Source organism: Gavialis gangeticus, unplaced genomic scaffold, assembly GCF_001723915.1.
Source record: "Gavialis gangeticus isolate Ggan-Ray unplaced genomic scaffold, GavGan_comp1, whole genome shotgun sequence".
Classification (NCBI taxonomy): domain Eukaryota; kingdom Metazoa; phylum Chordata; order Crocodylia; family Gavialidae; genus Gavialis; species Gavialis gangeticus.
Window position 1 is genome coordinate 20153799 of NW_017729033.1, and position 22496 is coordinate 20176294.

At 41.5% G+C, this 22496-nt stretch overlaps 1 protein-coding gene across 4 annotated transcripts in view; it reads right to left on the minus strand.

The window, feature by feature from the left end:
• The window catches only part of ZFYVE28 (zinc finger FYVE-type containing 28), a 403791-nt gene that overhangs the window by 71701 nt on the left and 309594 nt on the right, over positions 1-22496 (minus strand). For all 4 annotated transcript variants that reach the window (XR_002099255.1, XR_002099254.1, XM_019526250.1 and 1 more), the window contains exon 8: positions 16397-17755. Coding sequence is in view for 2 of the 4 variants with exons in the window: in XM_019526250.1 (XP_019381795.1) it covers positions 16397-17755 (1359 nt within the window). In the remaining 2 variants the exon portion in view is untranslated. The remainder of the gene's footprint in view (positions 1-16396; positions 17756-22496) is intronic.

Here is a 22496-nt window from a genome sequence, read left to right on the forward strand (position 1 = left end):
TTTACTTTCTCCCACTGACTACTTTGAAGGGATACCTTGAATGCCTCTCATTTCTGATTGCCAATTTAAAAATAAATCCCCAACTGGATTATGTTTTAGTTGAAAGGGGTATTGCACACTGGCAAAATAATGTAATCAGACTTAAACAAATATCTATTTAACTTTCATTTGTTTAAAATAATTTCCCTTGCTAACCGTACTCACTGTGAGGAGGCATTTGCATTTAAACAAAGGTATGCCTTCTCAATTCTTCATCTTCACCAACCCAATCCTGGCCATAATATTCATACACAGCTCTACAGAAACAAAAAGATTTTGAAAATTTATTAGATTATGATTTCATTGCACAAGCATGTAGGGGAAGCTATCTTATGATAAAAGTTATTGTTCAAACACTTCAAAAGGAAAAAAAGCCACCACCAAATTAAGTTGCTTCTGTTAAAATTTTTCTTTTTTCAATTTTGCCTCATTATAGAGCCTCATTACCTCCAAGGGATTGAGATAATGATCTCACAGAGGAGGAACCAAATCCTGCTTTCCTGGTACAGTCTGCACGAAGAAATTCATTGAGAGTTTCTCAGATGTCTGCACTACAAGGAAATCGTATCCATGACAGTTGATGCCAAACACTAGCCCAGGGGAAGCCAACCAGCGGCACACGTGCCAGAAGTGGTACAGGTAGTCTCTGAGTGTAGCACATGTCAAACTGGCAAGAGAGCAAGGAACACAGACAGATAGAGCAGGGAGCAAAAGCAGAGCAACACATCAAGCAGGGTATTGGAGTGGCTCTCAGGTAGGGCACAGGGCTCACCTTGTGGCACACCTACCAAAAAGACTGCCCCTCCCCCCCACTGAACTAGACGATTAAGAGGAAGGCCCCAAAGTTATGAGATTTTATCACAGGCATAACAAGTAATTTTTGCACCCTGGGCAGCAGCAGCCACCATTCATACACCCTTTAAATCAGCCTCAGGATGCTAGGTGAGTAACATGATTTTCTTTTTAAAAAAAATACGTTCTCTAATGTTTTATTCGTTTTCTTTGCCATTGGTGCATTGAGCCTTTCAGAATCATGTTTCCAGCTTTTCTCCCCAACAAAAAAAATCTAGTCATTTTCATTCAAAAAAACCCAAAATTTAAAAAAAAGAAAGTAAAAAAGCCAGTCGTTAGAATCACATAAATGGAGATGCTAAAAAGTGTTAGGAGAAAGAACAGGTATCATAAGATTTACAATTAAAAATGCTAAGATTGGCACCGTTGTCCTAGTTACTAGACTTGGGTGCCATTTTTAAGTGTGTGTGTCACAAGTTAGAAAAAAAATAATCTGAAGGGAACATCCAAACTGGCAAAATATGGATCTGGAACTGGGTGGTAGAGAAGCCTGGTGATTACCCTGAAAGCATTACTGAGCAATCACTGAAAAATACATTCAAAGCCTAGTTCACCAAAAAGACACATTTTGCACAAAACAACTGTTAGCATCTAACGGCATTCTGTTGACTGTTTAAACTTCTCCCTCAGGTCTGACATGTGGCGTCAAATTGTGTATGGCCCATCACCAGAGGTATACAGTAGTGTTAGCAGATAATGTGAAAATAATAGCCCTTATGTTACAAGTTTCAGAATGCCCACATTAAAGTGAGGTTATTTCTCACAATCTTTCCCCTATACCTAAGCATTCTTGTGTACCCGACACTATATTATTGCACCATTCTTCCTTTATTTGGATAAAGAGTGGTATTTCTCTCTGCCAGTTTTTATTTCAGATACCTATGGACAGTGTCTGCCAACATATGGCATGAGGTCTCTTACTTCATTTACATGTGTCAGATAGCAATTCTAATTAAGGCGTATGCTTTTTACAATCTGTTTTGGAATTTAAGCAATCTAAATTCAGCTCTGGATGTCAGAAGTTACATTTGACTTGATACTTCATAGCTACACAATATTCTGGGCTCTTTCTGGAACTGCACCTGAATCAGGCTTACAATGATTACCTGCTTCATAAGCATTAACTCCTAGTATACTAGCCTGTCACTGTCTAATGTAGGCTTGTGTCAGGTCATCACCTACATGCAACATTCAGTTTTATTCACTTTTTTAAACATGAAATGATAATGGGGAACAGTTTTGCCTGTATATGCTATATACAAAAACAACAAATAACTTCATTTGCATTCCATAAATATGTAACAGGTACAAAGTCAAAAGCCGAAAACTTTGCTGCTCAGCTGTGAGTCCTAATGCAGTTTGTTTCACATGATGAACATCTTACCTGTAGGTTGGCTCTTCACACAATATGTACACACAATTATACCAGTGGTAGAAAAAAAAAAATCACACAGACTATACAGATTTAGATGAGAATGGCAACTTGCATACAGAAAAAAGCATTCAGTCACAGACCCTCCCCCCTCCCCCCCAACAGCTTTCATGTTAAAATATACATGAAAATATTTATTTATTTTTACAAAACCCGGTTGCCTATCCTGGCATGTCCCTTTCTCCCTGTCTTCCCTTCCTTAGCCCTCTTTGTCAAAGGGACTGGGATTTCCACCTCTCCTATTCTCTCAGATGTTGGAACTAGTGGGATTCATGCCAGGCTGGCCGTAGGAAATAAGAAAAAACAGCCTTACTCTTGCTTGTTAAATTTCTTCATCTGCACTTCCACATGACATTGCTCTAATGAAGGTCTTGATATCAACTCCTAACACAGGCAAAACACCCCTTTATGTCCATTATGTACCCTCTGACACTTATGATTTCTTTTCAGTTTCTCTGTGTGCCCGCCTGGCTTTGAATAGTCTGTCGCGCACAGCTTTGGTCCAGCCGGCCAGCAGCAGACATCCTGTGGTTTCCTGTAAGCCTGGTGGTAGATGTTTATCACCCGGGTGGCCTCCCCCAGACTCGCCTGCCACGACTTTGAATGCTGTTCCAGTGGGAGGGGCAAACCACCTAGGGGTCCTCTTCGGCAGGGAGTCCGCCTGGCGGCCGTCCATGGGACTCCACCTCCCCTACACCCCAACCTTGCGCCAACCTTTCAGCAGGTCACCGGATCTTCTCAGCCGCACCCCAATGATGTTGTGTTTCTTGAGCTTGATGATCTTCATAGCCTTATTACACCTTAAGCACTTCCTCCTGGGATAACTCAATCACTTAGCTGTTTGGCTTCAGCAGGGCCTCCACCTGCCCTAAAGCAATATCGGACCCAGGACTTTAAATTTAATCACCAATCAAAGGAAAAGGAAAAGAAAGGCGGTGCAGAGCTGTCTTGCCTGCGTCGCCTCACCCTCTCTCTCAGCCCCTCCAAAAGGGGGAAAACAAAATGCCAAAACAAACTATACGTCAGGAAGGACCCGGCCGGTTTCCTCCCCCCAGCCCTACTGCTATGATAACAGGATGTCATTTCACCCCTAGGATCTCACTGGGGCTGACCCGTCGTCCAGCCAGGGTTGACCACAGCCCCTTGTACTGGGTCGTTTCTCCCCTCACCCCGCCGAATGCGGTATGCAGTACGACTCTCCTCAGACACTGTCGGAGGTGTTCTACTTCCGATATCCTGTGGTACCTTCTCAAGTGGATGGCCACCTTCTATATTAGATGCCGGTGCCCAGCCTCCTGCCATCCTACTCCACAGCCTCTTTTGCTGCTCACGGCCGATCGTGCCAGGAGGGAGAGCCTCCTATGGCCCTCCTGTTCCTCTGACGCTCCCACCTCAGCCACTGCAGAGAGCCTCCTCTGCCTCCTTGTCACACCAGTCTCTGCTGGTACAGAGCCCCTGCTGGCTCTCTCTCCCCAGGAGTATCCCTCACATCACATGGCTTGAGAGTCCTCTCTGACTCTCGTCCTCTCCTCCTGCTGTCTTCCCCTGTGATCCTTTTTATCTCTGCCAGCCGGTGATTGCCAATGACATCACCGGCTGGTTTCAGCTGGATAAAGGCACGGCTTACAACCCGCACGGGTTTCCTCCCGCACTCCAGCTATGCCGCGGACCCTCCTGCAGGTAAACGTTTCTCTTTGATTATTTTTGTTTTTTCTTCTTTTGTACATGATCCTCACTCTCGGGGATCCTCATTTGTCATTTGGGGCTCTTCCAGCCGCTCTCCCCCGTGACACTCTGCTTGCCTTGAATCTGTATGTTGACATCACTCATCATCACTTTCTTCAACCTTGTTGTCTTTCTTCCACTCTGCTGAAGTTCTCCTCTGTGCTTCTCTTCCTTCAGTTAGTTCACCTCCCCCTCCCAGCTCCTTCTCAAATCCTAATTTTCAACATTTTAGATACAGTAGCAAGCTTGGCTTTCTCTTACATATAAAGAAATATTAAGATGTTAAGATACTCTCCACCTTATCTCATATGTATCATTTCTCACTATTCTTTTACCCCCTTCTTTGCTCTTACACCTTCTTCCTTTTCAGCTAGGCACTACAGGTGCCTTTTCAGTTGTTCTGTTCCATTCTTCATTTATATAAGCCTCCTTTCTTTTCACTCCCTCTCTGACTGTGCTTCAACTCTCATAATGGAAAATGCCTTCCACTTCACTGCTTGTTGTATATAAACCTATATACAGTCAGTTACCTATTGGCGTAAAGTTCTTCGATACACATTGCATGAGCAAGTTCAAGATACAGCGTAATTTATCTACAAAGTTTATTACAAAAGTATAACATTTGCATATTTTTATACTTTACTTCTATCTGCCACTATATAGTGAATTTCTCTGCCAGAAACACTAGCGTTTCTTTCTGCTGAATTATGTAGATTGTAAACCCTTTGGAGCAAGGAACTCACTGGAATGCCTTAGCAATGGGATGCCAATAATGACAGGAGCTCCACACACAAACACTAATTAACCTAGTTGGTGGAGAAACAAATTCTGTATTCACGACAGCCTACATTATATGAACAGTGTAACCTCGCATGAACTAAAAAACTACTTAACATGCATGAAATTGGGGTTTCCCTTCATAAACTTCTCATTAGTTTGTCCCAACAAACTCAGTCATGAATTCCAGGGGTGCTGCTGGATCCTGGGGTAAACTGACCTGCACTTCCCGACTTATACTTCCTGCCATCCACCAAAGCAAGCGTTCTTTAGCACTGTTATAAGCAGTGAAGTTGTGCATGGACTGGCCCATTTCACAGCCGGAGTTATTATAATCATCGTATATGATTTCTGCTTTTTCTTTCACCTCTTTCTTTGTTGTAACATTACATCTCTATCATGTCATTTGGGCTTCCTGAGCTTGTAAAACTCTGCCAGAACCACAAGTGGGGAAAATGTGGCAAGTCTGTCTCAGTCTATAAACATGACAGAACATTTTTTAATGCGACAAATGGAATCGAGCAAAAAGGCATTTAAAGTGAAGCACCTATTAGGTTGTTTCACAGTTTCTATTAAGGCTAAAGAATTATTTCAGTAATAGATCAAATATATCTAAGATGGAAGGAACCCTCCTAATGTGATACAACCAAAAATTTCTTTTAAGGGAACACTGGTAGCTTTGAATCAGTAGGCTTGACTATTTTGTGCAAATAAAAGAATAGGCTGTGTAAAGTGCTTGTTTATATAATTTGATGCTTTATAACTATTTTTCACTTTTCTCCCTGAGATGTGCCTATAATCTTTCGTTTCACCTAATTATTTTTCATTGTTTCATAGGATAAGGTTTCTATAAACTCCAGCTACTTCCGCATTCAAAATATACATTTACCAACTGTTATACACTTTTTCTGCAAGGTCTATGACATGTTTCATGCGTTAACTAACTCATCTAAGCCACTTGTGTCAACTATATTAAACCCTCTCAGGTGAATGGCTTTTAAAGTATAATTTTCATTGTATTATTTTACAGGATTATGGGGGTGCCTCAAAACCCTAGTCTTCACTGCCTCATGCATATTCCTTTGTTGGAAAAAAAGTTAAGGGATGTCACCCTGACAGAAATGCACTTTTGGTGAGGTGCTAGGTAGCCAGCAACAGCTTTAATCTATTGCTTTCTGGCAGAAGCTACAACCATTGAGGCATTGAATACCTGGACTCAGTCTGGCCTTTGGACTCTGTCTCAATGGTCTAAAGGGGCGATGGTAGGTCTAGGGCAGCCTCCATTCCTCCATACTCTTGTCTAGGCATATGCACTGAAGGTCTTAGTGTGATCTATACGGGCCAAAATGATAAAGTGACTTGCATTTATTGGGCTTGTCAGCCACAAACTGATTAATCAGGTATCTGACTAGATCTTTTATGTGTACACCCTGATCCAAAGCGTACACACACACATATATTAAACAGTGACATCTTCTTTTCTGTCCCAACACTGGATGACAACTTCGGTTGCATTTTAGTTATTACTCAAGATCACAACGTTCATGGACAAAGTCATAACATAGTCCATTCTAATTTGAGCTTAGCACTGAGAAACATCAGTGGGAAAAAAAATGACCTAATTCAGCCCCAGCGGCACTTGCTTAGACTAAATCTGGATTTAGTCAAACACACAGATATAGGATTCTATAATACCAAAGCAAATAATTGCAAGGAATTTCGATGGAGCATCCCACAAGAAGTTAGCAAGTTACTAAAGAAAAAACTTTCTGCCAGTTGGAAGTTTGCTCTTCTCCCATTCAACTGACTTTTCCCTCTTACTCAGAACTATGCCAAGGGCAGTGAAATTTTTTACTCCTTTGGCTGCAAACCAAAATCACAACCTGGCTGAGACCTGGGAGATGGAAGCCTTCAAGGTGAACATGCCCAAGGGTCAGTGTTCTACACTGAGTCCCAGGTCAAATAATAATTTGCTGTTAAAAGACTTCTTAGACTAAATAATAAACAAGAACAGAAAAAAAAATCAATCACAGAAAATAATATACAGCGAGAAAGAAAAATACTTTGTTCAGGAACTACATTTAAACCACACTTTGCCCAACCTTGAACTATACTAACCAGAAACAAGTGTTTCTAACTTAACCATCTAAGAGTAAGAATTACATTTTTTAGAAGCCGAACACAAGCACCTGAGCCCATTTCACAGAATTCCATTTATATCTGAAGCCCAACAGTGATAGCAACAGTTGTAAATTAATGTCAATGTTTTATGCTTCATCAAGCCAATTTGTATTACACTGTGCATTTCAATATAGATTTAAATAACGTATATTTGAATGAGCAGAGGATATAGACAGTGGTATCAAGTGATCAACCACTATAAGTTGCTACAACATAACTGTTACACTCACATACTCCTGCAGCATACAAGTGTAGTAACACACTTGTAACTTTAACCCTGTTTCATTCAAGCTTAAAGTTACAGCAGTTTAGCTAACCTGCATTTGCTATCGGAGCTCGTCAGTTATGTCATAACAACTGATACATGCTCCCAAGGAGCTGTTCGCCTTGCCCTTTTAAAGCAGTAAAATGTTGCTTTTGTCCGCAGTAAGAAGCCACTGGCGCAGCCATTTGTTACAAAGTGCAGAGAAGCATAGAAGAAAGTGAATTTTTCAGTAAATCTAGCCTCCCACTTTCCAAATTAGAACACTTGTTTCCTACATATTTATAAGAGTACAATGTCCATACCATCTTTATATTTTGGCTAAGAACTAATAATTAACTACCACATTACAGCTGATTTATAGGGACCTACTTAACTCATGGTTTTGCAGATTCCGCGGATGCCATGAAATCTGGAATTGTCCGTGAAATATACAAAATCAACAAGAAAATAACATAATAAAAATAAAATGCTGGCTCCCCAGTGGGAGCTACCGGGCCTCGCGACTGGGAGGGGAAGATGCCAGCTGGGGGTTGGGGGCAGCATGAAGGGCAGCAGACAAGACAGTGACTGCCTCCTTGTCTCTCCTCCCTTGGCCAGGGCTTCTCCGCCAATCAGCACCATTAGGCAGGGCAGCATGAAGGGCAGCCAGCAATCAAGATGGTAGCTTCCCCCTCATCTCTCCTCCCTGTGTTGGAGTCTCTCTGCCAATTAGCTCCAAGGGGCAGGGCTGCTATGAAATGCCCACAAAATCTGGTCTGTGAGCAGAGTGGGCCATGAAAAACCCTTTGTCTCACCACAATTTAACTACGTCCCTACTGACTTAATAAAAACCTGAATGCCGTTGACATGGGACTAAATGATGAAATGTATTAAGCATAGGAATAAAACTATCAAAATTGAAACTTTCAATAAAGGTAAGCAATGTTTATTTCTTTATATTTTGAATAATATTTTGGAGAAATGTTGCTTTTAAAAATTCAGAACGTTTATGGCTAAGAAATTGCAGCAACAGAAAATGAACTGACTGGAATATGTACAAGAGGACTCTTCATGTCATCAATTGCAATCAATAATTAGCCATCTGCTCTGCACATAATGCACTACCCAGTCCCCTGCACCATAAAGACAGAGTGCAAGTCACTTTTATTCTTAAGCCCGTTTTAAATAAATGCGAACAGAACCAGCTGTAATAACTAATGACAGACAGTGTTACAGCCTATAGCAAGTGAGAAGAAACTGTGTTCCCTTCAGTACTGCACACAGCTCTATGTCAACTCTAGACCTTACAAATACGAGAAGTCTTGTCAGAGTCCACTCTAAATACATGTAATAAATTCATTAAGAATGTTAATATTAAAGGAAATCAGGTAAAATCCGTATTTCAGGCTGAAATGAACAGACTTCCAGGAAAAATGAGTGAGGACACACTTGCAAGGTTGCAGGTTTAACAGAGATAACTGAACAGCACAATGAAACTAGGCAAGGGACACGTACAGGGAACTAATAAAAACAAACAAACAATGCATAACAGATGAAACTGCCAAAGCCTTAGCTGATTTGTGAAATAATCATCCAGCTTTGCAACAAATCTTCAAGCTCCAGTAGTATCAGAGAGCCAAAACTTGTCTACATGCCCAAATCAAACAGCATCTTGGATCTATGCACCTGTTTACAAGGGAAGGCAAAAGCATTTTTAATATTTTACTTATTTTGTCTTCCTTATTAATGAAATAGAGCACAGATCCAAATGTTTCTTCTCCAATGTTTCCTCCCCTAAAACACCACCTGCTTCCTTGTTGCACAGCTTATTGTCTTCTGACTTATTGCTGATCTGCTATTCCTCAAACAATTTTCTTCCTTCTGGGGTTTCTGCTTTGTGTAAGGTGACAGGTTTAGTGCATATATACTGTCTTCACATCAATTCACAGGCTCACCAGATCTGTATAAGTCATATCTGCATAATACCCATACTGCTGTCTGGGATTCATTTAGTGCCCCAAATGTTTGATTGCTTCAACATACTTAGAAGGGTATCAGGGGAGCAGGGGTGGGGGGAGGAATCTACTGCATAAGTGAGGGACCATTTTCTGCCACCTACAAAAACAATGTAAGACTTGTTGAAAATACCAATCCAGTTATGTTGTAAATGGAAGAATTGGAGTGTTTATTTTAAACACTTTTGACTTACCAAAAATCCTAACTCTGCTGGATCAAGAAGTCCTGAGTAGGTGGCTTAGCTGAGGTGCTTGCAAAATGAACATGTTGCAGCAAGCTCCTATGTTACCTGGACACACTTTCTGCAACAATCCTGGTTGGATCACAAAACTCATATCTATAAATGATGCGACTGTCCATAATATTAACCATAAATCTCACTGTATGAAGAGATTCATGCTGCCATTTATTTATATTTATTTTTCAATTGTTGTTTGAGCAGCCAAGGTACAGAAACTTCTTTTCTCCTTCAGTTGTTGATTTGTAGCAATGGAAAACTAAGTAAGTTCCTTAACCTTAAGAAGCTGAGCTTGTGGTGGTGGTCCCATGCTGGCAAGACTGCTGTTCTAGCTGAACAGTCTCCGTTTTTGCAAGTAATCCAGTGACTCATTAACATATAGTAGGAATTAGCTACAGATGTGTAATGTGACAGTCTTACTTTAAAAAACAAAACAAAAAAACCCCTCTGAACATCAGTAATGCATCACCATTGGTACAATAAGTAAAAGATTAATTATTTTCCTATTAGTACTTCAGTTTTTTGTCCTGTGTTGCATAACCACTAAGGCACAAAAACAAGACCTAAGCTACATGGTAAGTGTGTGCAAATCACTGCAGTTTCCATATTCCTAAAGAAAGAGTAGCACCACTTCTAAATCCTAGCCAGTTTCTAAATTAGGGTGCTGTTACAGATTACTTTTAAAATATTTTAAAACCTGCAGAACGTTATGCTGTCAACATTAGAAGAGTGTCAGAGCAGTCACAGGCCAAGGCTTAACGCCCTCTCAGACCTGCACAACTATGACTTGCCACTAAAGGGCCTGGCAAGCAGGGATGCAGATAGAAGCCAGGACTCTCTTCCTCCTCTGGGATGGGAAAGGAGCGGGGAAGGTGGGATACAGCTTGGACGTGGGGAAACCACCACAGGGCTGCAACTTCCCTTGCTCCACAGCCAGCAGAAGCCAGCCAGAGATGCGGGTGTTTGAAGTGAACAGACAATGGGGAGAAGTAAAGAGAATGAAGTGACAATAAAATAAGATAAAATAAAATAAAATGAATAAAAATTTTAAAAATCGACCAAAGTCTTACAAGTGTTTTACTGAATTGGGTTTGGGTTGTGGAGGACTTGGGTTAGTAGTCACATCAGGGCAGAGCTGAGACCCAGAGGGCTTGCTGCATGCATGTCACACTAGGGGCAAGCTGAGATCCAGGTTGCAGCCTGCCTGGTGGTTTCCATTCTCTGGCTCATTCTCTTCATGGAGTTAGGTACTACGATTGCTTCTGCTGTTTGTATGGGAGTGCTAGAGCAAGCACCAAACTGGTGAGCTGCACCTTGGTGCTCAGAGTGGTCAGGGTGTGCTGGGTTTGCATCCCCTGGGGGTGGGAGAGGGTGTTGGTTTGGGGCCAGCACTGTCTCCATAGGAAGCAAAGTTCAGGAGGGTTGAAAGTGTGCCCATGGAGCAAGGGAGTTGGAAGGACTAGGAATGGTGTATCCTGGGATGCTGGAGGAATGAAATTAGAGCATTTTATCTCCATGGAACGACTTATGTAAAATGGATCAAAGATGCATCACCTGGTCATAGAAGATGAGATTGGTTTGGCAAGACCTACCCACGACAAACCCGTGCTGGCTGTCCCTCAGGACACTGCCCGCAGCCAGCTTATCCAGAAGGGTCTCCTTGATAATTTTCTCAAGAATCTTACCAGGGATTGAAGTCAAGCTGACTGGCCTGTAATTCCCAGGATCTACTTTCCGCCCTTTCTTGAAGCTAAAAGGTAAGACTATAAACTTTCTTATAGTTTAAAGGTAACCTGTAACACCCCCCTTTCAAGTACTTTAACCAAAAATGAAGAGAAATTAGTGTCTCATCAAAAACAGCAGGCACACAAAGTTGTAGTCTCAATAATATATTTATACAAAATCACAAATGGCTAAATTTAATCAAGAAGCATTAATCTGATGGTGCTGGATACCATGTGTGCTCACTGGTTTGTCATGGACACCTGACTTTTGCATGAAAGAAAGGAGAAACATCTGCACATAACATTGACCGCACAGAAAAGAAATGAGGGGGGAAAAAAAAACCCTTATAAACAGTATTAGCACGTCAGTCAAAACCCCTTCCCATATATCTTAACTGTCCATTGAGTTATTTTGTGACTTGCAGAATGACCCTGGCAGACGTCGCATCATATCTTCATGAGCATGTCCCAGTGATCAGATTTTTTGCTTGTGGGTTTATAATAGATATTTTAGCACTGTACAGCATTGCTATGTAGTCACTACAATTAGAAGTGATATACTGCACATGTTAAAACAAGATTCCTTTCACAAGTGTTGCAAAAACAAAAAAGTCTACTTGTTGCAAGGATCCAGGCCATTAATTACTTTTAATGATGAAATTCCCTCAGCATTCCCATTGTGAGACACTGAATGTGGTTATAAAATTCAAGATACGGTGGTGGCGGCAATCACTCACAGCTGAGGATGATCACTCCCATGGGCCTTCATAAGCTCCATGCTTTACTTGGCCCAGGAAAACTTGGGGCTTGTGAAGATCAAGACTTATAGCATAAATGTTCAAAGCAATAAGAAATTAGTTGGATGATGTTACACTGTATTAGGAAAGGAGACTGAACACAAGGAATATGGTTACATGTGCAAAAAGGGTTATTATTAGCATGTTTAAATTTTAGCAACACTTACTGTTTGTTTTTTTGAAGAAAATGCACAGTCAGCATGTGATTCACAATTTTTAGAAAAAAACAAAACATGGACTTATGTAGCAATTAAGTTTTTTTTTCAAGTCTAGCTCTGCTAGCAGTGGTCAAAGAAACAGTGCTAGCAACTGAAAAAATTTACAAATATTAACCAATTAATTCTGTTCATGCATATAAGATATCCTAGCCCGGGACTGCGAGGCAAACTATTCACACTGCATGAATAGCAGAAGGAGGCACCTATTTAATTCTGTCAAAATATTTTGGCTCAGAGGGACTCTTGGTTTCATTTCTTTTCTCCATGTTGCCTATCTGTATTACTATATTATTAATATTTGACATTTCTACACCTGCAACATTTGTAACATTGTAAAAGTGGAAATGCAAGGCAAAGACTAGATATCCATGGCACCATACACACAGAGCAAAAGCCAGTGTTTATCTCAAAGGGTATGCACAAGGTAAGTCTTCATACAGAGACAGTAAAATATAAGAGCTATAATAAAAGTGTGGAGAAAAGTAATTGTTAGTGGAACTGTAAGCAGGTGGTCGTGCCTGCTCCCATGCAAGTGAGCTTTGTCCCTCTAAGAACCACTCTCCCAGTCAACAATAGTTCATAAGTGGGCTTGAGCGGCCTCCCCAGCTGACTTTGCCATTCAGCCAGTCTCCATTCCACAAAAAAATAACCCTTGACCCAAACAAGCAAAGCAAAAACTTTAGCCTTTCTCCAGGAAGCAAGAGAAGGCCCTATTAGCAGTAGCGTAACTAGGGGTGGACAAGAGGGGCACCAGCCAACTAAGGAGGGGTGCCAAAATCATCCCCCACTCTTGCAAAGTCCACGCCCCAGCAGCAAGAGCAATCCTACAGCATTACTCCTGCAGCACCTGGTGGTGCATGGATGCACTGCTACGGCTGCTTTAAAAGCAAGAGCCAGGGCAGGCAGAGCCCAAGGTAACAGCAGCAGCAGCCCCACAGCCTCAAACTGCTTTGGACTTCCCAGTATGGCTAAGACTTCTGTGCCCCCGGCTCTCAGAACCACACCCCTGCCCCCTCCGCTCTCTCCTTGTTACACCTCTAGCTTCGGTCCTTCCTAGAAGTAAGCTCCTCTGGGTTTCCATCTGCCTTCTGGCCACAAACTGTTCCTACTCCAACTCAAGCAGCTTGCCCTCATTCCCTTGTACTTTTAATCCGCCAGCTAATCAGCCACAGCTGGGCTCCTACCCCAGGGCTGTCTGCCCTACTTAAAGGACCAGATCACTCTGTTACAAGAGCTGAGGCTAGACCTCATTTAAAAAAGACAACATATTAAGGATCAGTGTGGGAAAACTTTGTATCTCCATATGCTGATATCATCATATCAGGAGGTCAGTCCCTTGTGCCTGTTAACTTTCACCTACACTTTCCCAAACTACCCAATCGTTCATGTAATGTAGAACTGCAAACCCCTTTTCTTGTGTGAAACATCAGCTTTAAAAAAGACACTCTAGTTTAAGTAACAGTGCACACTATTAAAGACGCATACATCCCTCAGGTTTGGGATTCGGCTTCTTTTTCCTTGACAGATTGAAAGCTTCTATTGTAGTAGAAGTTAGAATATCATAATAGACACTCATAGCGCTTTGTACTCTTCACAGTGATTACTCATCATCCTGTGAACTGAAGCAGACAAAATAGTTTTGATAGGCAGAGCACAGGCAGCTGTGACCTTGGAAACAGTAGCAGGTCTTATCTTAGAAGTAGGAGAATGATTGTATCCTGCCTGCACCCTTGAAATCGATCAAAACTTTACCTACCAAAGAAGCTTAGTGTAAATCTGAAGTAGAACAGTGATTACTTCACATCTTTTACAAAGGAATTAAGGAAAGCTGAGAAGAATTTTATATTGCTTTCATAAGTATATGGGCAGGCAAGGAAAAGTGATGAGCTGGAAAATCAGTTGATCAAACAGAGAATCTTTAAGTTGAAGGCCTTGGGTGACAGCTCTCCCAGGATTCAAACTCCTGGTGCTTTGGGATCCCGAATACAATGAAAACAATAGGACTGTACAGCATGGCACTGCCTTGGCCTCACTCTGCTACACTCACCTGTGTTTTGATTCCCTGGAGTACATGTACTTCTCCAAACTATTCTGAGCAAATCACAGTAAACTAGGGAAATTGTCAACAAGATGGGGATAGGACTCAGGCAAAATTCAGCCAACATTTTTTCCTTCCACCATATAATGTGACAAATAGACCTCGGCGCTCCAGGCTAGCATATACAAAGCAGCAAAAGTGCTAATTCTCTGATGGAGTCTACAAGGTGCCTTGCTGTAGTAAAAAATGTATGGGATATTCAGACTTTTAAAAGCTGTATGTATCACTACCATGGAGACAGCAATCAGTGCTCGCTGCTGATCTGAAAATGAGACTGAGAGCTGGGAGATGCAGAGTTCCAATCTTATCAACACGGCTTCACTTCGATGCCTTAGATAAGTCACTAAATTGCTCTGCTTTAGCTTCCCCAATACCATTTGCCAAATTGGGATAACAATTCTTGCTTTTTGGGGAGGATAAATGTCAGCTAATATCCTCTGACGCCTCTGAAGAGGAAAAAATATACACATTAAATTATTAATTAGTAAAAAATAGCTAGTAAAAATTAAAAGTCCGTTGAAATTTTTTAAAATAATGTTTCTCTTTTGTTAAAAAGGTCTTTTTCCCCCAAAATAAAACACTTTGGAAAAACTATGCTAAAAAAACTCCACCAAATTTTTTTTTTTTTTAATAGAAAGTATCATACCTTTTTTGGAATTCTTCTAGCACCTATTAAAAAGATATTAAATCAGAAAGGCAAAATATCTAAATCTGTATTTCTATTCACAGTAAAGGTTGTTACTACTCTCAGTCTTCCACACTGGTGCTAACATCATAAAATAATATTCATTGTGTGCCATGATTGATCATATTAAGTGTCTTTTCAAAAGTATCACAAAAATAGAATCAAGTTACACTTTTAAATAAAAATAATACATAGAGTTTCCAGTAGAATAATTCTTTGTTAGGCTAACCAGATTACATATTATTTAATGCATTTATTTAAAAGGTTAGCGGCTAGGTTACAGGGTACAGGGGTGGGCAGATGAGAGTAGGATGGGATTCAATACTGACAAGTGCAAAGTGATGCACCTGGGGAGGAAGGAACAGCACCATACCTACAGGCTGGGGAACTCCCGTCTCGTCAGTGCAGAGGCAGAAAAGGATCTTGGAGTCATCATCGACTCCAAGATGAACATGGGCCGGCAGTGTGGGAATGCAGTCAGGAAGGCCAACTGCACCTTGTCATACATCCACAGATGCATCTCAAGCAGGTCCAAGGAGGTGATCCTCCCCCTCTATGTGGCACTGGTCAGGCCGCAGCTGGAGTACTGCATCCTGTTCTGGGCGCCGCACTTCAAGAGGGATGTGGACAGCATGGAGAGGGTCCAGAGGAGGGCCACTCACATGATCAGGGGCAGCAGGGCAGGCCCTACGAGGAGAGGCTATGGGACCTGAACCTGTTCAGCCTCCACAAGAGAAGGCTGAGGGGGGATCTAGTGGCCGTTTACAAACTTGTCAGGGGGGACCAGCAGGCATTGGGGGAGTCCCTGTTCCCCCGAGCACTGCCAGGAGTGACCAGGAATAACGGTCACAAGCTGGCAGAGGGTAGATTCAGGCTAGATATCAGGAGGCGCTACTTCACGGTCAGGGCAGCTAGGATCTGGAACCAACTTCCAAGAGAAGTGGAGCTGGCTCCTACCCTGGGGGTCTTTAAGAGGAGGCTAGATGAACACCTTGGTGGGGCTGTTTGACCCCACTACTCTTTCCTGCCAAGGCTGGGGGTCGGACTCGATGATCTGCTCAGGTCCCTTCCGACCCTACAAACTATGAAACTATATTCTTTACATACCTGTTTCAAATTGTTAAAAACACATAATATATTTTCTGTGAAAATAACTGACAATTCAATTCACTATTTTATGAAAACTTTTTTTTTTTTTTTTAAATAGCCAACAATTCTTTGGCCAGCAGCATTTGGTTTGTTTAAACATAAGCCATCATTCCACATACGCTTGTCATTAAAGCAAGGAGAGTAAAAACTTTGATCAGGTTATAATCAGTTACTTTGTATGCAAGTCCTAAGGTAACATAATCAGGGCAAGTTTCTCTTACCTTGAACTAGATCTTGATTTAATGTCTTCCTTTGCTATCCTTTCACTGCCGCTTTCTTCATTGTTCTCTGATTGCATCTCACATGCCTGCCTTCTTTTCTCCCATTTCTTTTGCTGATTGGAGATTTCCACCTCTACCTGTGGTGCATGTTCTGTTCCCACCTGCAAACCTGAGGAATGTGCCAGGCACTTAGAGGAGCTAGACAGTTTTTGCTCTTCTCTGCCAGAGTCTGCTAGCAAAGCAGGAGAAATTTCAGTTTTTAATGCCTCCTGTGCAGAGACTGTACTGTCCAATTTATCCATATGGTCCTTTTCTTTAGATTTCACTAAACTATATGAAGCTTTTATAACTTTTCCTGGGGAATGTTTGGTCTTTATACCTTCAATATTTTCCTCCCTGCTGTCTTCACAGCTGCCACAACATACACAGGAATTAATTAGACAGTTTGTGGCAGCTATACTGAGTTTATGGGATTCATTCTCCTCTTCATCAGCTAAAGGATCAGAAGACCCAGGAATACAACCAACGGCTACTTCTGGGGTTGTTTCCAGGGAGTCTGAAGTAGAGGGAGATTTGGGATTAAATATTACAGTAGCAGATATTTTCATTCCACCAGTCCTATGGGCTATCATCTCTGCTGTCTCTGCATCATCAGCGTACGCATCCCACCCATTGAGGTATAATTGAGAATCAGGGCCTTCTAAACAACTGCACGAATTCTGAACAGAGATACCAGACATCTGTTTGCTATCTTCAATGTTGTTGTTATTGGTTAAGTCGCTTTCTGCCTGTTTCAAAAGTAAAATCGCTTCTGTCTCATGAACATTTTCATACGCTAAGGGGTCCCTGTACTGCACACTCTGCTTTGAATTGTGGCAAGGACTGTTTACCCAGGCAAAAGTGTCATTAGCTGAATCCAACCCAGCAAGAGCTTCACCAGCTCCATCTAGATCATCCATAAAAAACACCCTGTCTTCTTCATCGGTTAAATTATGAAGACATTGCCTGCTTGGGGAGGCCTCTGAGCTGGAGCTGCTTCTTATGCCAGGTCTATGTGCTGGGGACTGGCAGATGCTTGGTGGGGACAGCAAAGATGACATCTCATCTCCTACTCTATGGACCATCCTATTCAGCTGTTCCAGTTCCTGCTCATCATACTGCATAGAGCAAGCTAGTTCAGTCTCTGTGTTTTCAGCTTTTGCTGAAAGCTCTTCAGTAGGTAAAGTTGCCGCTAAGGCAGGCGTAATGACAGATGGCACTTCAGGATCTGTTCTGACAGGAAAATCCAAGTCTTGGGATATGCAGAGGTTACATTCCAGTGTGTGCAACTCGTCATCAGTTAAGGTTTGGAGGAGGTCCCTACAAAGTGAAAAGCACAAACATGATGTTGCATTTGTACATGAGAAAGGTGACTACACTATGAACACTACAAGCCACTTTCACTGTTGGTGAGGAAAGGTTTGAAAACAGACACAGGGAAGGACTGCCTGGCACTTTCAGCAGCAGAATTTCAAGTACATGTGATCTTCCAGGCTTGAATATGAAACTAGATTGGGGAACATAGGTCACAGGATTATTTCTGTTCTTGTGTCAAAAGCAAAACATAAACAATCTCCTCCTCCCCAAACCAGAACCAAGCAATATAACCCTCCAAACTGCACCCCAATGTGAGTGGTTTCCATTTTAAACATATTAATAGTTCAAATTAAGCCTCCCACACTGTACTTTGGTTAGGGTACAGATTTGCCATTCTGGGAACTAGTCACTGGAGGTAATTGCACCCAAGAGCACTGTTGAAATTTCCAAGCCATTACGTGGACAGATAGAAAGAATTTATTAAAAACATTAATCAACATCTCTTTTGCTGTGCTGACTTACTGGAAATGTCAGCCTAATTGAGAAAGCATTTTAACATATTTTGGAGAAGCTCTAACCTCTCGGTCTTATTATAGCTCTCACCGTCTATGGTAAGTTAAACTGTTTTTTTCATTTTCCTTTTTTACTTTCATTATTAACACATTAATAGTGAATAACTGAGAAGCTGATAGAGGACAAGTCTTGGCCATTTTCCATATTCACTCTCTCCATTATCTGAGTGCTTCTTTGCGATTCTGCTCCTAGACAACATTATTTAAATAGCTGAAATAATACTCCAGTTCTTGCTTGTGAGTGCTGAAAAAGAATATTTACTGGCATTTTTTCTTTCACTTCTAACAATAATATTTACTGTTCTTGAGAGTAGTATTAACTTACAGTGCCATCTGAATGATTTACCTGAATGGGGTTGTTTAAGGCTGATTCAAGGTCCTCATGGGAACCTTTCAATTGATGTCACTCTGGGCTTTAGCTTAGATCCTGAAAGCACCGTGGGTCTCTCTACTTAATGCTCAGAAACTGGGAGCATTGGGTTAAAACCACATAAGGAGTAGGGACCACAACATTTCATTTTGAAGCACCTAAGTTTTCAGTCCCTTGCTATGGTAATGAAATCCACAGCTCGGAGCTAGATCCAATGTGTGGGAGGAGCTGACTGCCTCAGGAAGGAATTTCACAGTAGCTGGTATGACTGAACATGAGCCACCTAATCTAGGTAAGAGAAAATATTGGAGAGGAGGATGCCTTGAATCCCATCTTTCTCTTGGACTTAGTGAAGCAGAACTCTTCTGGGCTGTACGAAGGTACATCCCTTTACAGGAGATCCACAGCCCCGAATCCTCTCCTAGAGGTAAACACTTCAGCCTCTTTGAAAATACTGGGCAAGAATCAGCCCTTTCAGTCAAAATGGAGCAAAAGAAGAAGAAAAGAAGAGGGTGGTGCCAACTGCCTTTTATCCAACTCTTCCTTGGTTGGAGCACCTATCCAGGATACAGAAGATCTGGGTTCAATTCTCTCTTCTGCCTGAGAAGATTCAAACCCGTATCTTCCACCTTCCGAGACTGTGCCCCAACCACCAGTCTATAAGCCTCTTTGAGATGGCTCTTCAGATGAAGCTGTCCCACTTTTCATGGAGTACAGGCTCACTAGTCATAGAAAAAGAGCTAGAATGAGCAGGGGCGTTCTCCAGGGACAAGCAGCAGCATATAGTTGTGTTGCTGCTATTTGTCCCCAGGGAAACGCACGTGCGCGCTCGTTTGGATGCGTCCTTAGTGTCCTCCTTCCCAGGTAAGTGCTCTAACTACCAGCTGTCTAGCTGCTCAACACTTATCAAGCATGAAGCTCTTCACACGCCAAGACTCCAGGAAAGATTTACTCAAGTTAAAAGGGAGAGTGAGAGACTCAAGAAAAAGAAATAGACAACCATCTTCCACATTTATTTCCAATCAATGGCTTTCATGCCAAAATTGTTAAGTAAAAAGTCAAACAAGATTTTTCTGACTACCATTACTGCAAGATCAAAATGTAACCTGAAAGTAAGTCGCATTGTATTTGACCCAAACATCATATAATAAAATCTGTAGCATCAAACAGTAGCTGGCAGGTTGGATAACGATAATTGAGGCACAATAAAAGACAGCATATGCATTTCTGCAGTGACAGTGAATGTACATTGTTAGCCTTAATAAACCATGTTTTAAAAGAAATCATTTAACTGAGAAACATGACTCAGAAGCAAGACTTGTATATAGCCATGTTCAGTCACAAGGAACCATTTGTACAGTCACTTTTATAAACATAATCACAGTATGTGGATTGTGTCCTCCACCTTCCACCTACATCTACGTTCTCTCTGACAGATTTGTTTTCACTTCAAAATGCTTATTTAAAATCATTCCATGTGCATCTTGAAATTTAATACTTGCCTGGCAATTTGTTCAGTCTTAAATTTCTTAGAAAGATTAACACATAATCTCACCAAGGCTCCAATATCTTCTATGAATTCAGGCCAATATTGCTATCATGATGTATTATAAGATTTTAAAAATATGTAAGTTTTTGGTTTGATCCCTAAAAATTACATAAATATTTCACATAATTTCAAAGATAGTTTAATTAAAAAATCATTGGTGTTTGTAAAAGGAGAGAAATGCTTGATAGCAGTATTAAAACAGCTGACAAGGTGTGATTACAGTTTATCTTAATTTTTTGGCATAAAATTAGTTGCTATTCTTATTACTGATCACGGGACGTTTGACACTGTGTAAAAATATCAGGCAACATGTTCTATACCAAGCAGTTTATAATCTGAAGATCTAACCTGGCAACAACCCAAGGGAAACAGACCTTTGTGTACATACTAAACGTCACTGAAATCAGGGAAGCAAAGTTCACTGCAGAATCAGGGTCTAACTTTCTTTTTTTGAGAGCAAATATATATACACACACAACACTGAAGTGCTTAAGCAATACTCCTTCGTATTCAAAAGAAAGGATCACATCCTAAAAAACTCTGTTATAGGAGGAGGCAACCTATGGAATGTAAAACCACTGGAGCTGGCCTGCAGACCCAGACACAAAAAAGTATAACAACTATTAATTACCTGGGTTTTTGGTCATAATTAAGTATTACTTACAACTTAACTTGTGTTGCCAAATACTACAGTGGGAACAATGTGCACGAAGAATCTACCCTTTAGCTAGCTTCACTTCTATAATTATAAATTAATTTATGGTTGCCACAAACAACATTTTAAACTAAATCGAAGCTTCAGCCCTAGTCTGGTAGTGTTTGGTCTGGGTTTTTGTTCAGGCCTCTGTCTGCTTAAGAACTAAAACTTGTCCACAGATTCAGAATCTATTTTGTTCTCATAACCAGATTTTGTTCAGTTCAATTTCTCTTCTGGTTTGAACTGGCATGTTTCTATTGGCTTCAAAGGTGGCACTTTACAACAGATTAGTATCTGGATTAATGTTTGTGCTGGAAATTTATATAATCTTTTTAAAGTCATTTAAAAATCACATGCACAATTACACTGATTGACCTAAAGAGCTCTTAATTTTTAATCAATAGTTGTCTCACCACAGGAACGGAGATATGATTATTTCTTATTCTCAGTATAAGCAAATAGGACCCAATTCAAAACCTATGATGTCATCTAGGGCCACAAGCAGACTTTACACTTCTTGTGTAATAAACATGGTAATCATGCAATAAACTGTAACACATCTTACAGGAGGAATATTCTGCACTGGTCCGGTCCTGCAGGGAGTAAACCAGGAAAGCCAAAGCTGCAACTGAACTCCAAATAGCTTTGAGCATCAAAGACAATATAAAGTCCTTTTTCAGATTTGTGGGGAGCTGGAGGAAAAGCAAAGGAAACATTGGACCCATGCTGAACCAGATGGGGCAACAGACAATTGATGCCCAGGAAAAAGCCAACCTATTAAATGGATACTTTGCGTCCGTTTTTCATCAGTCCCATGGGACGCCCATGCCCGCTACAGGACATGCAGGTCCAGGTGAGGGAGATCCTCTACCATCCATCAATGCTGACCTCGTGAAGGAACACCTTGAGAGGCTGGATACCTTCAAGTCAGCCGGCCCTGACAATCTACACCCCAGGGTACTCAAGGAGCTGGCGAGCATCATAGCCCAGCCCCTGGCACGGATCTTTGAGAACTCCTGGCGCTCTGGTGTAGTGCCCGAAGACTGGAAGAAGGCCAATGTGGTGCCTATCTTCAAGAAAGGGAGGAAAGTGGATCTGGCAAACTACAGGCCCATCAGTCTGACTTCTATCCCGGGGAAGATCTTAGAAAAGTTTATTAAAGACGCCATCCTTAATGGACTGACTCATGCCAACATCCTGAGGGATAGCCAGCATGGGTTTGTTGTGGGTAGGTCTTACTTGACCAATCTCATTTCGTTTTAATGACCAGGTGACCTATCACCTGGACAAGGGAGAAGAGATTGATGTCATATATCTTGACTTCAAAAAAAGCCTTCGATCTGGTATCCCATGATCACCTCTTGGCAAAACTGGCCAATTATGGCCTCGGGTCCACCACGATCCGCTGGCTGGGAAATTGGCTCTGTGGTCGGACCCAGAGGGTGGTAATTGACAGAAGTCAATCGTCGTGGTCCCCTGTGACCAGTGGGGTCCCCCAAGGCTCTGTCCTTGGACCCATATTGTTCAACATCTTCATTAATGATGTGGACATTGGA